The sequence below is a fragment of the Dermochelys coriacea genome, chromosome 12, assembly GCF_009764565.3.
Source record: "Dermochelys coriacea isolate rDerCor1 chromosome 12, rDerCor1.pri.v4, whole genome shotgun sequence".
Classification (NCBI taxonomy): Eukaryota; Metazoa; Chordata; order Testudines; family Dermochelyidae; genus Dermochelys; species Dermochelys coriacea.
In genome coordinates, this window is record NC_050079.1 from 40,831,588 (window position 1) to 40,851,510 (window position 19,923).

The 19,923-nt window shown below is 50.4% G+C and overlaps 2 protein-coding genes across 7 annotated transcripts in view; one reads left to right on the plus strand and one right to left on the minus strand.

Annotated features, from left to right (window-relative positions):
- VPS9D1 (VPS9 domain containing 1) overlaps positions 1–7,580 on the minus strand; it is a 29,034-nt gene extending 21,454 nt beyond the window's left edge. The window contains exons 1-2 of one of the 3 annotated variants that reach the window (XM_043494867.1): positions 7,121–7,580; positions 5,347–5,425 (exon numbers count right to left, since the gene is read on the minus strand). Coding sequence is in view for 2 of the 3 variants with exons in the window: in XM_043494865.1 (XP_043350800.1) it covers positions 5,347–5,425; positions 6,359–6,454 (175 nt within the window). In the remaining variant the exon portion in view is untranslated. Of the gene's footprint in view, positions 1–5,346; positions 5,426–6,358; positions 6,583–7,120 lie in introns of those variants that run through there. The other 2 variants (XM_043494865.1, XM_038367992.2) reach the window with 2 other exon arrangements.
- A 120-nt stretch (positions 7,581–7,700) lies between these two features.
- ZNF276 (zinc finger protein 276) lies at positions 7,701–19,753 on the plus strand. 4 transcript variants are annotated; one of them, XR_006274987.1, is made up of 11 exons: positions 7,701–7,924; positions 10,949–11,258; positions 11,565–11,611; positions 12,325–12,822; positions 14,247–14,325; positions 15,601–15,681; positions 16,157–16,267; positions 16,345–16,420; positions 16,986–17,196; positions 17,458–17,557; positions 19,380–19,422. XR_006274987.1 is itself a non-coding variant. In XM_038367995.2 (11 exons), exons 1-11 carry the CDS (start codon positions 7,756–7,758, stop codon positions 19,663–19,665), a joined length of 1,875 nt encoding a protein of 624 aa, XP_038223923.1. In that variant the 5' UTR covers positions 7,701–7,755; the 3' UTR covers positions 19,666–19,753. The 4 variants fall into 4 exon arrangements, 3 of the variants coding, with proteins under 3 accessions (XP_038223923.1, XP_043350651.1, XP_043350652.1); XM_038367995.2 differs by having other exon boundaries at positions 16,986–17,103; positions 19,380–19,753; XM_043494716.1 differs by having other exon boundaries at positions 12,328–12,822; positions 16,986–17,103; positions 19,380–19,753.
- Positions 19,754–19,923: the final 170 nt, after the last annotated feature.

Sequence of the window (19,923 nt, forward strand, 5' to 3'; positions counted from 1 at the left end):
GCGAGAGGGGAGGGCTCCTGCCTCATACTGAGAAAGAGGGATGATCACCGTGCCTATACACAAATGCAAGAAGCCTGGGAAACAAGCAGGGAGAACTGGAAGTCCTGGCAAAGTCAAGGAATTATGATGTGATTGGAAGAACAGAGACTTGGTGGGATAACTCACATGACTGAACCACTGTCATGGATGGATATAAACTGTTCAGGAAGGACAGGCAGGGCAGAAAAGGTGGGGGAGTTGTATTGTATGTAAGGAAGACTGCTCAGAGCTCCGGTATGAAACTGCAGAAAAACCTGAGAGTCTCTGGATTAAGTTTAGAAGTGTGAGCAACAAAGGTGATGTCGTGGTGGGAGTCTGCTGACCACTGGACCAGGGGGATGAGGTGGACGAGGCTTTCTTTGGGCAACTAACAAAAGTTACTAGATCACAGGCCCCGGTTCTCATGGGAGACTTCAATCACCTTGATATCTGCTGGGAGAGCAATACAGCGGTGCACAGACAATCCAGGAAGTTCTTGGAAAGTGTAGAGGACAATTTCCTGATGCAAGTGCTGGAGGAACTAACTAGGGGCAGAGCTCTTCTTGACCTGCTGCTCACAAACCGGAAAGAATTAGTAGGGGAAGCAAAAGTGGATGGGAACCTGGGAGGCAGTGACCATGAGATGGTCGAGTTCAGGATCCTGACACAGGGAAGAAAGGAGAGCAGCAGAATACGGACCCTGGACTTCAGAAAAGCAGACTTTGATTCCCTCAGGGAACTGATGGGCAGGATCCCCTGGGAGAACAACATGAGGGGGAAAGGAGTCCAGGATAGTTGACTATATTTTAAAGAATCCTTATTGAGGTTACAGGGACAAACCATCCCAATGTGTAGAAAGAATAGTAAATATGGCAGGCGACCAGCTTGGCTTAATAGTGAAATCCTTGCTGATCTTAAACACAAAAAAGAAGCTTACAAGAAGTGGAAGATTGGACAAATGACCAGGGAAGAGTATAAGAATATTGCTCGGGCATGCAGGAGTGAAATCAGGAAGGCCAAATCATACCTGGAGTTGCAGCTAACAAGAGATGTTAAGAGTAACAAGAAGGGTTTCTTCAGGTATGTTAGCAACAAGAAGAAAGTCAAGGAAAGCGTGGGCCCCTTACTGAATGAGGGAGGCAACCTAGTGACAGAGGATGTGGAAAAAGCCAATGCACTCAATACTTTTTTTGCCTCTGTCTTCACGAACAAGGTCAATTCCCAGACTGCTGCACTGGGCAGCACAGCATGGGGAGGAGGTGACCAGCACTCTGTGGAGAAAGAAGTGGTTTAGGACTATTTAGAAAAGCTGGACGAGCATAAGTCCTTGGGGCCGGATGCGCTGCATTCGAGAGTGCTAAAGGAGTTGGCGGATGTGATTGCAGAGCCATTGGCCATTATCTTTGAAAACTCATGGCGATCGGGGGAAGTCCCGAACAACTGGAAAAAGGCTAATGTAGTGCCCATCTTTAAAAAAGAGAAAGAGGAGGATCCTGGGAACTACAGGCCAGTCAGCCTTACCTCAGTCCCTGGAAAAATCATGGAGCAGGTCCTCAAGGAATCAATTCTGAAACACTTAGAGGAGAGGAAAGTGATCGGGAACAGCAGTCAGCATGGATTCACCAAGGGCGAGTCATGCCTGACTAATCTAATTGCCTTCTATGACGAGATAACTGGCTCTGTGGATAAGGGGAAAGCAGTGGACGTGTTGTTCCTTGACTTTAGCAAAGCTTTTGACACGGTCTCCCACAGTATTCTTGTCAGCAAGTTCATAGAATCATAGAATATCAGGGTTGGAAGGGACCCCAGAAGGTCATCTAGTCCAACCCCCTGCTCAAAGCAGGACCAAGTCCCAGTTAAATCATCCTAGCCAGGGCTTTGTCAAGCCTGACCTTAAAAACCTCTAAGGAAGGAGATTCTACCACCTCCCTAGGTAACGCATTCCAGTGTTTCACCACCCTCTTAGTGAAAAAGTTTTTCCTAATATCCAATCTAAACCTCCCCCATTGCAACTTGAGACCATTACTCCTCGTTCTGTCATCTGCTACCATTGAGAACAGTCTAGAGCCATCCTCTTTGAAACCCCCTTTCAGGTAGTTGAAAGCAGCTATCAAATCCCCCCTCATTCTTCTCTTCTGCAGACTAAACAATCCCAGCTCCCTCAGCCTCTCCTCATAAGTCATGTGCTCTAGACCCCTAATCATTTTTGTTGCCCTTCGCTGTACTCTTTCCAATTTATCCACATCCTTCTTGTAGTGTGGGGCCCAAAACTGGACACAGTACTCCAGATGAGGCCTCACCAGTGTCGAATAGAGGGGAACGATCACGTCCCTCGATCTGCTCACTATGCCCCTACTTATACATCCCAAAATGCCATTGGCCTTCTTGGCAACAAGGGCACACTGCTGACTCATATCCAGCTTCTCGTCCACTGTCACCCCTAGGTCCTTTTCCGCAGAACTGCTGCCGAGCCATTCGGTCCCTAGTCTGTAGCGGTGCATTGGATTCTTCCATCCTAAGTGCAGGACCCTGCACTTATCCTTATTGAACCTCATTAGATTTCTTTTGGCCCAATCTTCCAATTTGTCTAGGTCCTTCTGTATCCTATCCCTCCCCTCCAGCGTATCTACCACTCCTCCCAGTTTAGTATCATCCGCAAATTTGCTGAGAGTGCAATCCACACCATCCTCCAGATCATTTATGAAGATATTGAACAAAACGGGCCCCAGGACCGACCCCTGGGGCACTCCACTTGACACCGGCTGCCAACTAGACATGGAGCCATTGATCACTACCCGTTGAGCCCGACAATCTAGCCAGCTTTCTACCCACCTTATAGTGCATTCATCCAGCCCATACTTCCTTAACTTGCTGACAAGAATGCTGTGGGAGACCGTGTCAAAAGCTTTGCTAAAGTCAAGAAACAATACATCCACTGCTTTCCCTTCATCCACAGAACCAGTAATCTCATCATAAAAGGCGATTAGATTAGTCAGGCATGACCTTCCCTTGGTGAATCCATGCTGACTGTTCCTGATCACTTTCCTCTCCTCTAAGTGCTTCAGGATTGATTCTTTGAGGACCTGCTCCATGATTTTTCCAGGGACTGAGGTGAGGCTGACCGGCCTGTAGTTCCCAGGATCCTCCTTCTTCCCTTTTTTAAAGATGGGCACTACATTAGCCTTTTTCCAGTCATCCGGGACTTCCCCCGTTCGCCACGAGTTTTCAAAGATAATGGCCAAGGGCTCTGCAATCACAGCCGCCAATTCCCTCAGCACTCTCGGATGCAATTCGTCCGGCCCCATGGACTTGTGCACGTCCAGCTTTTCTAAATAGTCCCTAACCACCTCTATCTCTACAGAGGGCTGGCCATCTCTTCCCCATTTTGTGATGCCCACAAAATGGGGAAGAGAAAAGTTAACAAAAAGTTAAAGAAGTATGGGCTGGATGAATGGACTATAAGGTAGATAGAAAGCTGGCTAGATTGTCGGGCTCAACGGAGAGTGATCAATGGCTCCATGTCTAGTTGGCAGCCGGTGTCAAGTGGAGTGCCCCAAGGGTCGGTCCTGGGGCCGGTTTCATTCAATATCTTCATAAATGATTTGGAGGATGGTGTGGATTGCACCCTCACCAAGTTTGCAGATGACACTAAACTGGGAGGAGAGGTAGATAGGATACAGCGGGTCCTAGACAAATTAGAGGATTGGGCCAAAAGAAATCTGATGAGGTTCAACAAGTACAAGTGCAGAGTCCTGCACTTAAGATGGAAGAATCCCATGCACCGCTACAGACTAGGGACCGAATGGCTCGGCAGCAGTTCTGCAGAAAAGGACCTAGGGGTTACAGTGGACGACAAACTGGATATGAGTCAACAGTGTGTCCTTGTTGCCAAGCAGGCCAATGGCATTTTGGGCTGTATAAGTAGGGGCATTGCCAGCAGATCGAGGGACGTGATTGTTCCCCTCTATTCGACATTGGTGAGGCCTCATCTGGAGGACTGTGACCAGTTTTGGGCCCCACACTACAAGGAGGATGTGGAAAAATTGGAAAGAGTCCAGCGGAGGGCAACAAAAATGATTAGGGGACTGGAACACATGACTTATGAGGAGAGGCTGAGGGAACTGGGATGGTTTAGTCTGCGGAAGAGAAGAGTGAGGGGGGATTTGATAGCTGCTTTCAACTACTTGAAAGGGGGTTCCAAAGAGGATGGATCTAGACTGTTCTCAGTGGTAGCAGATGATACAACGAGGCGTAATGGTCTCAAGTTGCAGTGGGGGAGGTTTAGGTTGGATATTAAGAAACTTTTTCATTAGGAGGGTAGTGAAACACTGGAATGCGTTACCTAGGGAGGTGGTGGAATCGTCTTCCTTAAAAGTTTTTAAGGTCAGGCTTGACAAAGCCCTGGCTGGGATGATTTAGATGGGGTTGGTCCTGCTTTGAGCAGGGGGTTGGACTAGATGATCTCCTGAGGTCCCTTCCAACCCTGATATTCTATGATAAGACCAACACCAACTAAATTATCTGTTTCCGGCACAGAGGCAGCCAACAAGGTGAAGCAAGTTCCTCATTCCTTTAGTCCTTGGCACATGCATGCAGTCAGACGGTGCATAAACTGGCTGCACTACACAGGGCCTGTCTGAAAGCCCAGAACTGCACAGCGGGCCCAGGGGACAGGTGTCAGGCCATGAAGGAAAATGAATGTTTCAGGGCTGTGAAGCCTTTGGAAAGCGAAGGAAAAGCAGTCCAGTGTCTGCTTTTCAGCAGGGAAGTGGCAAGTCTGGTGGTTAGTGCTGGAAAGTTTTGCTAGACACTGCTTGCTAGTGGGAATCTTCAGGGTCCGCAGTTCCCTTCCACCAAGGGATGCTGCCGCGTGCATGTGGGTAGAGAGCAACACTGCCAGGCGTGTGACTGTACATCGTCCGCTGCCTACCCCAACACAATCCCGGCCACCTTCCAGGTGGCTGGAGGAATGAGGCAGCTGGGACTGGAGTGTGGAGACAGCTACTTCGTGCCGGAGAGCTGTCCCAGCCTGGCTGTATTTCTTTAGCGAGTTGTACAGAACTCCTCACACAGCTCACTTGTACAGTCATTAAACAACCAAAATAACCCCTAACTAAGGACCAAAGATTTGAATTGTGAGTTAAGCCACAGAGCCCCACCCCTGCTGAAGCAGAATCCCAGGCTGGGGGTTCTCATTACATCTTTTAATCTCTGGAGGCTCCCCCCAAATATCAGGCGAGTGCCTCCAAAGGGGTAACTAGGCAGTGACCCACCCTTCGGAGGATGGGAGAAAACAGCATTTCATCCAGGTGTAAAGCTGTTTTGTACCTTTCGCTGCTGCCGCTGCTTCCTCCAGCAGGGCCTGGGAAATGTAGCTGATGCTCTTCAGGTACTCCACATAGGCCTCCTATCAACCAGAAGGGACAGAGACAGCAGGGCTCAGGAGCAGCTGGCTCTGTTAAGTTCACCTATACCAAGCACCATCCACCCACCTATTCACCCAGAAATCAGAGCTGCAGAACCTGCAGGCCTGACCCACTGTGCAGCCAAACCCCCAGCTGAAGAGCATCAAAGGAACCCAGTGAGTGCACTGGGGGGCCTCTTTTGGGAGACAGACTAGGGGAGGTGGTGAGTCTCCACACCCCAGTCTCACAGGGTTCTGTACAGCGCCAGCACTGTGGAATCTAAGGATTTGCTCCCCCCGGTTCCTAGAGCCCCTTGCATGGTCACGTCTTACACCAGCCCCCCCGGCACTAGGAGCACGCCACGTCCTGCAGCAGGCACCAGAGAGATGCGGAGATGCAGACCCTGTCATCCATCCACACGCCCCGTACTGACTAACACAGAGACTGGACAGCAAGTGCCCACGGGCAGGCCCGTGCAGGGCTGGAGCTGGGGGGCAGGCCCCAGACCTGGGCACAGGGTCTGCTCCCCAGAGAGGCTTTGGCAATTCTTCACCCCCCCCCCCAGGTCACCAGTTAGGGGCTGTTGTAGGAACCTGGGGCCCTGCCCCTCCCGGCTAGGCAGCAGCTCAGCGCGCTGCCAACACAACCAGGTGCAGGTGCAGGTGCCCCCCGCGCGGAAGGGAAAGCCCCGCCCAGCCCCCGGTGCAATCACGGGTGGGAAGAGCCCCGCGCGGGGTCGTGGGCCCCGCCCCACAGCCCGAGCCCCTAGCCCCGCCTCCAGCCTGGACACGGGGACGCCGTGGACCAGCACCGCTCCCCCCGGGCCCGCGAGGCCGCCCCCAGCCGCGTGCCAGCGCTGGGCACAAGGCCGCTCCCACGCGGGACACAGCGGGGCCCACGCGCGGACACGGGGCGCGCCGCCCAGCCCCGCTCACCCGCGGCCGGTTCCCGGTGTCCAGCTCGATCGCCCCGGCCGCCAGCTTCATGGCGCTTTGCAGCGGCTTCACCGCCCCGTCCCCGCCGGCGGCCATGGCGGGCCGGGACCCTCCGCGCTTGGAGCCCGCTGGGCCGGGGCCGAGCCGCAATTGCAAGCAGCGATCATGCTGCTACTGCGCATGCTCAGTGACACCTCCCACCGGGCTCGCCCGGTCGGGAGGGGGCTCGTGGCGGCCGGGCTGGTCCGTGCAGCGCCGGGCACCTCTGCGGGGCAGCCAGCGCGGAGTGCCCGGGCGGGAGCCGAGCCGGTCCGAGCTATGCCAGGGCTGGCCCCTCAGGGGACCCGCCCCCCGGCTTTCCCTGGGGAGCCGTCTAGGTCGCCCGGCCGGCGGGGTTGGAGCTTCCCTTTCCCCTGAGCCCGCGGCGGCTACCCAGACTGCGCCATGCGGCCGTGTCCGACCACCTCACAGACCCCAGTGGGCTGATCCGTGCAGACCTCCCCCGCCCCCTAGGGTAGTGACAGATCCTGAGCCCCGTTCTGCAAGAGGGGAAACCGAGGCACGGATCCGTGGAAGGACTCGCCCACGTTCAGGAGTCTGCAGCAGAGCCAGGACAAGAACCCGGATCTCCTGAGCAGCCCAGTACCTACACACCAGACCAAAAAGCTTTTTGTTAGTTCAAAGACCATCTGAAAAATTATTATTAAATCCCTCCCCGTCCTTTGGTTCTTTGCAAGAGCGTGCTGGGCACCCCAGACAAACCAGGGGAGCTGGGCCCTGCCTCAGGGCGTGCACAGACCCCCGGGGGCCCGGTCAGGGGTCTGGACTGTCCGGAGGCAGGCGGGTAACGGCTCCGTCCATCTTTCCAGAAGTGCCCAGGCGGAAGGGAGGCCGGGGGCCCGCAGCGGTAGCTGATAACCCGGCAGGAAGGGGCTGTAGAGGGGCGAGGGCGGGCTCGGGGGAACGCCCCTCCACGCAGGACGCGGGAGCACTCAGCCACTGGCGCCTGTGGGGGGAAGGGTCTGATGCGGTCTCCGAGTCCAAGGCGGGCCAGAGCCCAGCACGCTGTGGGCGCTCCCCAGCTCAAACCGGGGGCCATGCGTGGGGCTGGCGTGGCATACTCCCCTTCCGCAGGGTCCACGTTGTCACTGCAGAAATCTCTAGCCCTCGGGGTTGCCGAAATAAGCGACCGAACGCAGCCCCCGCTTCGGCCCCCCCCGGGCTGGGGGCGCGGGGCCGTGACACGCGTGGGGCGGCGGAGGCGGAGCCCGGGCTGGGCGGGGGCTCGGCGGCGCTGGGCTCCTCCGGGCCGCCAGGGGCCGCTGCGCCCCGCCGCGGCCCCCGCCAGCCCCAGCGCCGAGGCGGGAGGCGCCCGCAGCGGGCCCTGGGCGGCGGCGATGAAGCGGGATCGGCGCGGCCGGTTCCTGTCTCCCGCCGGCGGGCGCAGGCCGGAGCCCCGGGCGGGGAGCGGGCGGCGGGGCCGCGCTGCCCGGGAGGAGGCGGCCGGGGCGGGGCCGCGCGGGGCCCCGGCGCCGCCCGAGCCGGAGGACGGCGCCGAGGAGGCAGGTGGGTGTCGGCGGGGCAGGACCGGACCGGACCGGACCGGACCCCCCCCCCGCCCTGCCGCAGGCTCCTCCGGCCCGGGCCTGAGCCCTGGGGCCCCCGCCCCGCCTCTGGACAGTCTGGTCCCGCCCGTCACCGTGGCCTCTGAGCCCCTCGGCGGAGCCCTCCCGTGCCCGGCCCGGCTGAACCCTGCTTCCGTCCCCTTCCCCCCCCTCCCCCCGGGAGCGAGCTGGGGGGCGAGGAGAGCCCGGCCCTACGGCGAAGGAGGCCTTGGGGCAGGCCTGGCTTCTCTTAGCCCGGGCTGCCGGGTGACCTGAGCCCCGTAACACCGCAGGGTGGCCCGGGCGGGGGACGGAAGAGGCGCCGGGTGGGGAGGGGGGCTGGGGCTGGGCAGCCCCAGGGGCTCTCGGGCCGTGGGAGCAGCACCCCCGCTCGTGGGGCCTTCGGGGCAGCCGGCGTTGGGGGCTGCGGGGCCAGGGCTCCTTAGCCCAGGAAACGCGGTTTCTGCGAGCAGGGGAGGAGCTGCGGGCAACTATAAATCCAGCCCCCAACAACAAGCGCGGAAAGTGGCAGGAAACCCGTCACCTGTCAGTTCTCCACCAAAGAGACGTGCTTGGATTTCAGCGTGTGTGGCTGGCGTCCCCGGAGCCGGTTTTGTTGAAGGGAAGGTCACCTTATTGTCTGGCTGACTGCTGGGGGCAGCTCCGCTTCTGACACGAGCACCCAGAGGGGGCCTGCCTGAGAAGATGTTTGGAGGGGTTTATCTGCTGGCAGGGTGACACTCCTTAGTGGAAGAAAAGAGAAAAATGGGGGGAATATCAGTGCATGTTCCAGAGTGTGGGATTAGAAATCTGCTGAAAAAAGCAGCATTAGGAAGTTGTCTTTTCAAATGAAATGTAGAGTCTGCAGTAAGTTAAGGCCACTTATTTGTGTGACAGAATACAATGAGCTTGTTGGGGCACAGATTGTCTAAACCTTTCAGCATTTAAAGATGCCCCCACCCCTTACACGATGGATATGAAAAGTTTCTACTGGCAGCTACACGAGTTAGGATACAAATTACAAGGGTTATCAGTGCCATGCTTCGAGGCATGAGCTGGTCATCGTTACGGGGGGGAGTTAGGATACAAATTACAAGGGTTATCAGTGCCATGCTTCAAGGCATGAGCTGGTCATCGTTACGGGGGGGAGTTAGGATACAAATTACAAGGGTTATCAGTGCCATGCTTCGAGGCATGAGCTGGTCATCGTTACGGGGGGGAGTTAGGATACAAATTACAAGGGTTATCAGTGCCATGCTTCGAGGCATGAGCTGGTCATCGTTACGGGGGGGAGGGAGTACAAGCTCTCCTTGACAGTGCACTGTGCTAAGTGTGTGGAAGACAGGGAGGGCTGTTCTGAAGTACCAGCGTACTGGACACCATAGACAAATGGCCTTTGAGAATACACTGATTCTGTATTAACTTGTATATATTTGTGTGTGTTGAGGGTTGTACCTAAAACAGCTACATTGTTTGTTTGAAGGGAAAACATTTTTTTCAAAGCAAAGACAGTTACACATGAAGTCACGTTGCAACATTTGTAATATAACTAGTGATAAACCCTACCAAAACCATCAGTAGTGTCTGAGCTTTCTCCTGCCTGAAAAGACCCTCCCAATTGAGTAGGGATGGCTTTTACTACCATGTGCTGCTCCTCATCTGCAGAGCATTGTGCAGTTCAAGGCAGTCATCTCTTCAGTGCAGATGTGGGTGAGGGGAATGGCCTAGGTTCCTGCTTGGATTCCCTGGTATCAGAAGGGATTGCAGATCCCACATATCACCCTTCTAGTGTTCATTGGTACATACTGCCCTCCGGGTACAAAACCCCAGAGCCTGTGAAATGACTGTGCACTCAGCTGAGCATGGTGGGGGCTTTGGGACAGGAGGAGACGCTGTAGTGCAGGGATAGTGGAGAGAGGCCAAGGTTAAAGCTGACCAGTTGGGGAAGGCCCACGCACGGGCTCTTCTGGTTCTGGCTGGATGACATCTCTGTTGCATTGATATAAACCCAGTTGTCCACAAATGCCGTTAATATGGTTCTGGACACTGACATTTTTGACATGTCAAGTGGGCTAAGCACAGCTGTTAAAATTAACAGGGTGGCTAGGGCCTGAGTGATTGTTGAGAGCTTGGTTTCTGTGCCTGCTGCACGCTGGGGGCTGCGCTTTGTGAAGTTGTAAGATTTGAAATGTTGCGCTGGCTTCTCAGAGGCATGTGCCTTAGGGTCAGTAGGGTCAGTAGGCAGAAATTTCTTGCATGTTCCCTTGCTAGGTCAGGCATCAGGCAAGCCCATGTGGACAGAAGTCAGTCTGTGGTCTGTAGGCAGCTGGGGAATAAGTGGATACAGTGGCATCGTAGTCACCCACCCCCTGGAGGTGTTAGTTTTTGGGAGAGGCTTGTCACTGCTGCTGCCAGTTAGTAACTGTCACTTTGTGTAAGGGCAGAACTGAAATCCTCTTTACAGGGTAGTTCAGCAGGAGTGCAGTAGGCTGCCATGGGAGGGTCGGAGAGTCACACTTGGGCATGGTGCGGGGCTGGCAGGCTGCTCAGTCCTTAGGCGGGCGGGGTGTGTTACTTTGAAGTAATCCTTTGTGGGTTGATGAACTCGAGAGGGGGAGGTTTGTGTCCTATCATGCTGCTTAATCCCATTTCACTGGTGCCCTTGCTTGTCCTGAACGCAGGTTTACACAGCAAGGGTTGCTGGCTTCTCCAATACAGCTATTCCTTTAACTCCTCAGGCATGCCTCCCCCATGATTATGTTGATGTTGGGCTGGAGTGAAGGAGTGCCCTGGTTGCTCTGCACCCAAGACCCTTAAGGCAGTGCCCTGGCTTAGAGTGAAGTCACTGTTGTGCAACATTTGTACTGTGTGAACACCTAAGGGCCACAACCATGTCTGGCCTGTTGTGTTAGGTGCTGTACAAACACACGACAGTCCCTGTACATTTGTAAGAACTGACTTATTTTCATCCTTCCTTCTTACTTAGGAATTGGTAGAGCCCTGAGCACAGGGTATTGCCGACTCTGCCATGGGAAGTTTTCCTCCCGGAGCTTGCGGAACGCTTTTGGGAAGGTTCCTGTGACAGGAGAGAACTCAGAGAAGCAGCGACGTGTGGATCAAGTGTTCTTCAGCGACTTCCAGCGACTGGTCGGGGTAGCAGTCCGACAAGATCTTGCTCTCCCGCAATATGTCTGCAAGAAATGCCATGCCCAGTTTTACAAATGTCGCAGCATCCTCAAAACGTTTATTCAGAGGGTGAACGCATCTCCCACAGGCCATATAAAGTCAAAAGGAAAGTATGTGTTGAGCTTTTTTATTCCTATTCATTTTTTTAAGTCATAAATTTCTGTATATTTGTATGTGTGTGTTTACTTCTGGAATTTCCAGGCACTGAACTCCCCGGACAGTATGTATTTTTAGCAGCTGTAAACAGCTAACGGCTGAATCTGTTTTCTCTCTAGACAGCATGTGATCCTTCAGCTGCTACTGCCACGTTTAGATACATTAGTTTTGTTACTGCCCTGTCTCTAGCTGCTACTGTGTTCCTGATTTTCTGTCTCCCTGGAAGAGATTCTTCATATGCTGCTTTGTCTTGTGTGTAGGAGCAGTGATGCGCAGCCGCAGCCAGATACAGAAGCCCCCTGTTTGGGTAAGTGCAGTACGGAATTACTTGGAACTATTTTTTGTTTGTTCTGTGATACTGTCAAAAAAGGGTTTGGGGTTTTCGACTGGACACTCAGAGGAGACGCCACGAACTTGAAATCTGGTCATTTAAAGAAGTTCCCTTTAGTGCATTTGACAGTTGTGTGTGTCTAGTCAGTGTCACTTCTTCGTGGTCCTTTGTACTTCCTGGGTCGTGCACTGCTCTGGGATCTCGCCTGTTCACTCTCCTAGCAGGTTCCACACAAGGGGGTTTCCAGTAGTGGCATCAGCTGAAGAGGCAGCAAGGCGCACAGAGAGGGGAAGAGGGCTGGGACTGAGTATATCTCATCACCTTCTTGGGCCTGCCCAAAAGTCCCTCAAAGCCAGCGGAGAAGCAGAAAACAGCTTTGTAGTATTCCTGATTTATCAGGTTATTTTTTTAAAACCAATCCATTAAATTCCAGTTGATGCGTTCTTTTAAAAAGTACTTTTGGGTCCTCTGCCTGCCTGAGCTCCCCCATCAACTCTGGATGTTTTCCAGCCACACTCTTCAGATGTTTTTAAATGGTTCAGCTTAGCTGTTGGGCATGGCTTAAAGAGGCAGATAGATACCAGAGCAACCCATCACCATGCTATGCAAGTGGGGATAAGCACCGTTCAACAGCCTGGTACTGCCAAAGCGACTAACTGCTTGCATGCTCTTCTTCCCCCTTTGAACAGTAGACCTGATCACATCCAGCCCCCAGTGCCTGCATAATTTGGTTACGTGGACCCACAACCATGCGGGGAACTGCCAGTCTGTGCCAAGCCTACAGAGTGTGTTATCTTCTGAGTACTGTGGCATAATTCGAGCCGTGTGGGGCTGTGGAGATGGGCATGACTATATTATGGATACAGATTCTGATTGCAGCACAGTGCTTGTCGATAATGCCTTGTCTGTTACATGGGAATGGAACAAGAGCACAGCACAGCGTTTGACTGACAACGGGGCAAGTGCAGACAATGCTGGGGCTGCTTCTACTCCCAGGCCCCAGCTTGCCCCAGCAAGGACAGTCACTTGCGAGCAGCCAGTAAACAAAGGGACCACATCAGAGTCACTAAGTGCGGAGAATCAGATGCCACAGAGCAGGAATTCATCTCATTCACAACAGGACAGTCCAGTCCCTTCCCAGGAGAAAAGTCTGCCCCAGTCAGCTTCTCCACTGAGCAGTGCCCCAGGTAAGAGGTTTGCCTAAAAAGTGACTTCCAACAGTATGGGAAAGGTGAAGGCCCTTTTCCCCAGACTCGGAGGCTGGGTCCATACAGAACTTTCTGATGCTGATTTCTGGTGCTATCACCTCTGGGATGGGTGGTCCTCCAGGATGGCATAGACAGCAATCGAAAGCATCTAAAACTCAGTCCATGTTGTTAGAAACTGAGCTTTGCAGAAAAGGAAGTGTATTTAAAAATAAACCGTGGAAGCTGGGCTGTGAGCACAGGGCTGGGGGCCAGAAGCACCTGGATTCAAATTGTGGCTTTGCCACGGACTTGCTCTGTGGCCTTGGGCAAGTCACTTTGCCTCTTTGTGCCCAAGTTTCCCCATCTGTTAATGGGGATGAGACCTGCTTCGGCCCTAGTGGAGATTCCAGATGAAAAAAGTGCAGAGTAAGCGAAATGGACCTTGATGGGGAGGACTGCTCCTCTACAATCTGGGAGCACTCTGTACGTGTTTCCCAGGCTATTTCGTGTATCGTGTGCAGGCGTTTGAGAGAACCATTTGTGCAGGGGGTTGGACAGTTCAGTGCAGTTGTTAGTTCTTCGCTCCTGTGCTGCACTACCATAAAAAAGAAAAGGAGTACTTGTGGCACCTTAGAGACTAACAAATTTATTTGAGCATAAGCTTTCGTGAGCTACAGCTCACTTCATCGGATGCTCCTTTTCTTTTTTGTGAATACAGTACTAACACGGCTGCTATTCTGAAATCTGCACTACTATAGTTTCCTTCATTGTTAATAAATAAAAGGTGGATTGCTGGGTGGATGGCCTTGCCTCCTCCCTCTCCAGCACCACCGCAGGTGGTGTGGTGAACCAGGGAGAGCCTGGTCACTGCCCTCAGACATTCATGGGAAACTTTCCAGCATGATTCCAGCAGTGGACCAGTAAGTACTTAGTGTTAATAGACCTGCTTCCATTCACCCTGTAGGCCTGATTGGGCACCTTCATCTCTTGTCCCTTCTCAAGGTGACGTGTAACACCACTAGGGATTATCTCCTTACTTTAAACAGGTGGGTTTGGGTGACTCCACCTTGTGTTCTGGATCATGCATCTGAAAAAGGCATGAGCGAGAATTCCTGGTGCTGACAAGAGGAAATATAATTGAAAGCTGCTTAGTCTCAGATATATTACAACCACAGATCAGAAACTGGTATGGGACAGACTCAAGGGTGTTTACATGGCCATTTGGGTAAAAATGATCCATAACAGTTCCTAGAGTATAGGAGGTGAAGGCCCCAGGTCTCATGAAGCTCTGCAGTCGCATATATGGTTAACCCATCCTCAGAGAGTGTACGTAGCCAGCTGCCATGAGTGAATTCTTCATTGTTTGCTGGCTTCTTTTAGCTGCTTTTTGTTTGTAATACGCAGCGTTCTCCTTTATTTCCTAGGACAGTTGAGTACGAAGCAGATTCTGTCTTCAACGTCGGATGAGCGGGTAAAAGACGAGTTCAGTGACCTTTCTGAGGGGTGAGAGAAGAGTGGGTTTAAAATAGCCTAAATGTTCTTTGCAAGCATGAAAATGGTCAGCCGAGGGGATCTCATTCTCCAGTGTGACCTGGTCATGGGAGACCCTTTCCTCCCTTGGACCCAGCATCTGACACAGACTGTTTTTTTGTAGTGATCTTGATAAAAATTCACTGAGCTGACACCCCGGATTTGTTTTTCCTATTTGTGTCCCGTTTTTCTTTAAATGGCATTTGGAGTCCCTGACAGATGTTTTAGCAGCTTCTGAAAAAGTTTCCCAGCAGAGCTGCCCTATGTCTTTCAAGGACCCAGTTTGGTATTGCCCAGCTCTATGCTGGGTCTGGTGAGATGGTTGCCAGCACTGCAGGTCCACCTAGCTTCATATTCCATCTCATAGTTCATTCTCATTTCCAGCTACTGAGTCTGGATTCTAGAATAGTCATTGGTGTGGATATCTAAAGGAGACTCCATCTTGGTTGTCAGATATCGGATTGCACTTAGCGAAATCTTGTCTTAACTTACAGAAGGAGCGTGTTTGATGTAAATGACACTTAGAGCTTCTCAATTTTTGCGATCATCAGAACCCCACGTAACAGTGAAAGAAGATTCGGCCAAGATTCCCAAAAGAGGGTGTCGAAAGTGAAGCTCCTAAATAAGTGACGATTTAGTATAATTGTTCTGAGTCAAAAGTACTAAACTGCCGTTTGCAAGCCTAATTAAAAAGTGTAGCTGAGAGCCTGAAAAATCTTACACAGAAGATGCCAGAATGCTCTGTTGTCTCCTTCTTAACCCCAGAATTGTTTTGGTTTCTATAACTAAGATAAAGCCCAAGCCTGTTGGCTGCTGTTAGGAGAATGTGCAATGAGCTGCAGAGTAATTAACTTGTGTCAGAACAACTGTATTGTTATGTTCTTGCTCTGCAAAATTGCCTGTCCTATTGCAGAGGTTGGTTGTGACAATTCCACTTTTACAACTTCCAGTAAATCTCTTTAACTGCATGGCCAGACATTTTTCTCATTACAATACTCATTTTATTTTTGCTGGCCTGTAATCTCCAAAGTAGTAGATTTTGCAGTTTCAAATGTTCCTTGGGGTGTGGTTTTTTTCTTGCTTTGAGATGATGTGGGAAGAGACTGTTTTGCACCTCAGTTGCCATAACTTTTTGTGCAGGAGATTAAAGAACAAATATTGATGTCTGCTAAAGAAACCAGCAAATTGGAGTGTTAGTGCTAAAGTTTCATCCAAACCATGTATAATAAAGTTTCTTCTCTTTCTCAGAGACTTCTTGAGTGAAGATGAAAATGATAAGAGAACCTTGCAATCTTCAGATGACTCCTTTGAGCCTTATCCAGAAAAGAAGTAAGGGGCTTTTTTAAAACACTCAACTTGGTTCTGGTGCCTCTGTTTAGCCACAGAATAGGTATAGCATAGGCATTAGCGTCCTTTGACCCACTTCTTTGCATTTTTTTGGGATGGGGGAGGCCAACCACGGGAAGAAATTTTTTTTTTTGCTCTCGCATGACCCAGAACTCAAGCTCTCCACATGTCCCTCACTCCCTTCCTAACCTGTTGGCACTTAGAGATGTGATTTACGGAGCCTCAGTAGAATGATTCACTGAGCTGCACAGCAGGTGAATGTGATCTATCGGGCTGCATTCTTCCTCCTCCCCCACTCATGGGCAGAGAGCATGTGTGCTTCTCCAGTCCTTTGCCATGCTACTCTCAGGTTAAATGGCTGAGCTAGTTGGGCCATTTCAGGTGAAATTAGACTTGAATTAACTAAAAATATCAAACATTCTCATTCATCTCTTTATATTGTTATTCCTTGCGATAGGGGGTCCAACAAAAAGAATGAAAATAAAGAAGCGAAGAAGGCTGAAGAGCCCAAAATAAGAAAGAAGCCAGGACCCAAGCCAGGCTGGAAAAAAAAGATCAAATGCGAAAGGTAACTGAACTGAGCAAGGAGGCATGAGACTCTTTGAGATGAGCACAATCTCACTGGCATAATTCTCTGCTTTTCAGGGAGGAGCTGCCTACCATCTACAAGTGTCCTTACCAAGGATGCACAGCGGTGTACAGAGGGGCCGATGGCATGAAAGTAAGTTAAGAATTAACATGTGACTTGTGTTATTTCCAGTGTAGGTGCTGTGAGCTATTAAAGGGGGACAAGCCACCTTTCATGTGAGTAAAGAATTAAGAATGATATCTAGGCATTCCGTTCCCTTCTCTTGAAGGATGGGGATGGTCAAAGTGAATAGTTCAGCTATGTAACCCGTGTAGTGTGTGAGGTCTTTGTTTCTTTCCAAGTGGAAAGAGGAACTAGTCTTTTTCTGACTCATGCTGTGTCCTGATATTTAGCCATTGGCTTGCTGGGGAGCCCTTTTGGAAATGCTGCTGGCTAATGAGCTGCTTTGTGCCTAATGTTGGTGGAAAGAAGGTTTAACAATGTTCTATTAAAGTCCTACAGGACAACGGAGTTTCAGGCTTGGATGCAAGCTTGAGTTATTTCACATAGTGAAACTAGATGGGATGTGTAGGCCTGCACTGCTGACTTTTTCCACTGAGTCTTCTGACTTATGCTATGTAAGCTATTGATTAGGGGTGTGAACTAACTTCTGACCCCTAGTAGGGTATAAAAGACTGTCTCCAATCTTTATTTTTAGAAGCATATAAAGGAGCATCATGAAGAAGTGCGGGAGAGGCCTTGTCCCCACCCTGGCTGCAACAAGGTGTTCATGATCGATCGGTACCTACAGCGCCATGTGAAACTCATTCATACAGGTACTTCCTACTGACAGTGGCTGCTCACAACCGAAGGGAGGGTGTTATGCAAGAACAAGATGATGACTTCACTGTGCCAAGACCTTGTGTTGGGTATGAAACTGCCCTGTCACTGTGGTATTTGCTTAACACCCCTCCCCACCTTTCCCCTGTTCGTTTGATACTGATAGGCCTCCAGGCTATGCTATCTTCTGGGAGGATTTGAGCTATTTCTCACATCAGGTGCTAGTGAAGGAACTTCATGGTTTAGCTTAAATTGCTTCTAGTAAACATGGGCTTCTGTGTATTAACATTTGAGGTGCTAAGGTGTCAACAGTGCCAGTGACTCCTTCACCATCTCTGTTCTCCCTACAGAGGTACGGAATTATATCTGTGACGAATGTGGGCAGACCTTCAAACAACGTAAACACCTCTCAGTCCATCAGATGCGCCATTCAGGAGCAAAGCCCCTCCAGTAAGTGCACTTTGGTCCTTATGCACATCATAGTGGTGAATTAAAGTCACCGGTCAGGGTCACAGATTAGACCCCCTTTAAAATGTGAAGCCCTACTAGCTTCTTAAAGTGTGTGTGACCTATTTGTTCAGTCTTCCTAAACCCTGCAGCACTTTGATTAAAGAATACTGAAAACCATAATGAGAAATCTGTATGATTTCCTTCCACTAGTCATGGTGTGTATAGTTAAATGTTGTTTAGAAAAAGGCCCCATCCAAGAATCTCACTGTAAGATGTTGGCATTTTCAATCAGAAAATCCAGATTAGAAAGTGAGGGGGATTAGATAGCGGTCACATTTCTGAAAGCCAGCGTAAGGAATTCATTTAAAGACACTTTACTGAAGTCACGTTCAGAAAAGTTCAAATAAATTAGGGCCTGGAAGAAGTCCTGTAGTGACTGGAAAACAGGGTCCTGGTGGACCTGCTGCCTATGCTAGGAAGTGTAGGGATTTCTCTGCCCTCTCAGCATACCAGCAGGGATGTGGTGTAACTAAAGGGAGACATTTCCTGGCTGTACATTGGGTGTGTGTGACTAATCATGATCTGAACCAATTGTGAGTCTCTTTACTGGTCAAACTAGCTAGACAGTTATCTGCATCCAAGACTCCTTTGAGGTCCACCCCAGTGCACTCCCTTTGCAGGCTCACTCTCAAGCTTCCTAATTTGTGTTGCCTCAGCTCCCAGTAGATCCAAAAATTGATAAATAATGACAGGTCAGTGATTCAGAGCAATCTGGATTGCTTGACAAACTGGGTGCAAACAATATGCATTTTAATATAGATATAAACATACATCTGGGAACAAATGTAGGCCATACTTACAGGATAGGGGACTCTATCCTGGGAAGCAGCGACTCTGAAAAAGATTGGTGGGGTGTAGTGGATAATCAGCTGAACATGAGTGCTCACTGTGACACTGGCCAGAAGAGCTAAATGTGATCCTGGGATGTATAAACAGGGAAATAGAGAGAGGTTATTTTACCTCTATTTGGCACTGGTGTAACTGCTGCTGGAATCCTGTGTCCAGTTCTGCTACCCACAGTTCAAAAAACATGTTGATAAATTGGAGAGCCCTGCAAATGAATAACATTAGAAAACATGCCTTGTAGTGACTGAGCTCTGAGTCAATCTGTTTAGTTTAACAAAGAGAAGGTTAAGGGATGACTAGATTATAATCTCCATGGGGAACAAATATTTAGTAATGGGCTCTTCAATCTAGCAGAGAAAGGTACAACTTCTAGTCATTGCCTTAAACATTCAGACTGGAAATAAGGTGTACATTCTTAACAGTGAGGGTATTTAGCCATTGGAACAGTTTACCAAGGATTGTGGTGGATTCTCCATTACTGGCACTTTTTAAATCAAGGGTGGATGTTTTTCTAAAAAAGATATTATAGGAATTATGGGGAAGTTCTATGTCCTGTGTTATATCACTATGGTCCCTTCTGGCCTTGGAATCTATGAATGAGATGCCTTCAGTAACTTAACATTTCTTGTACTGTGCTGCTCCAGTATCTTCCCCACCTCATGCACAAGAGATGTTCCACTGAAGTGCTGAAATAGTATTAGCTGTCACCAATCTTATTCTTCATATTCCTAAACCTATTTATCCAGATTATTGCTGAGCAGGAACAGATTTTTTTTTTTAATACAATCTCTTGAGGTGTGAAGCCTTTTTGTTCAGTGAGGAGTTACTCTAGTTTCTTACTAGGGATGAACTACTGACAGCCTTACCTGTAGCTGGGACCACTGTAGTATTGCTTTAATTGTGTTTTGCTTTCCAGATGTGAAATCTGTGGTTTCCAATGCAGGCAGCGAGCGTCTCTCAAATATCACATGACCAAACACAAAGCTGAGACCGAGCTGGAGTTTGCCTGTGACCAGTGTGGAAAGCGTTTTGAAAAGGCCCATAACCTTAATGTCCACATGTCCATGGTGCATCCTCTGACCCAGACTCAGGACAAAGCCAAGCCACTGGAGCCTGAGCAAATTCTCACGTTGAATCCTTCAGGGACTGTGGAAAGCCAGGCTGTAAAACCAGAACTGACTGCACAACAGGAGCCTACTTGAAGGGCTGTTGGAGGTGTGTACTGATCCAGCCTTGTATAAACCATTCAGCAGAGTGGGGATTTTTAATATACATTTTAATAGATTCTCATCAAAAAAAATCCACCTCAGTGGAAATAGCTTCAGCTTGCTCAGAAACAAAAAAAGCTTTTACTGTGCTGTGATTCTCCATGCTTAGATCAAATTCAGCAGTGTTGTACTAAACAGTCTCCATCGAATGTAAAGGAACTGGGTGTTCTATGCTTCTCCACGTGGTGATAG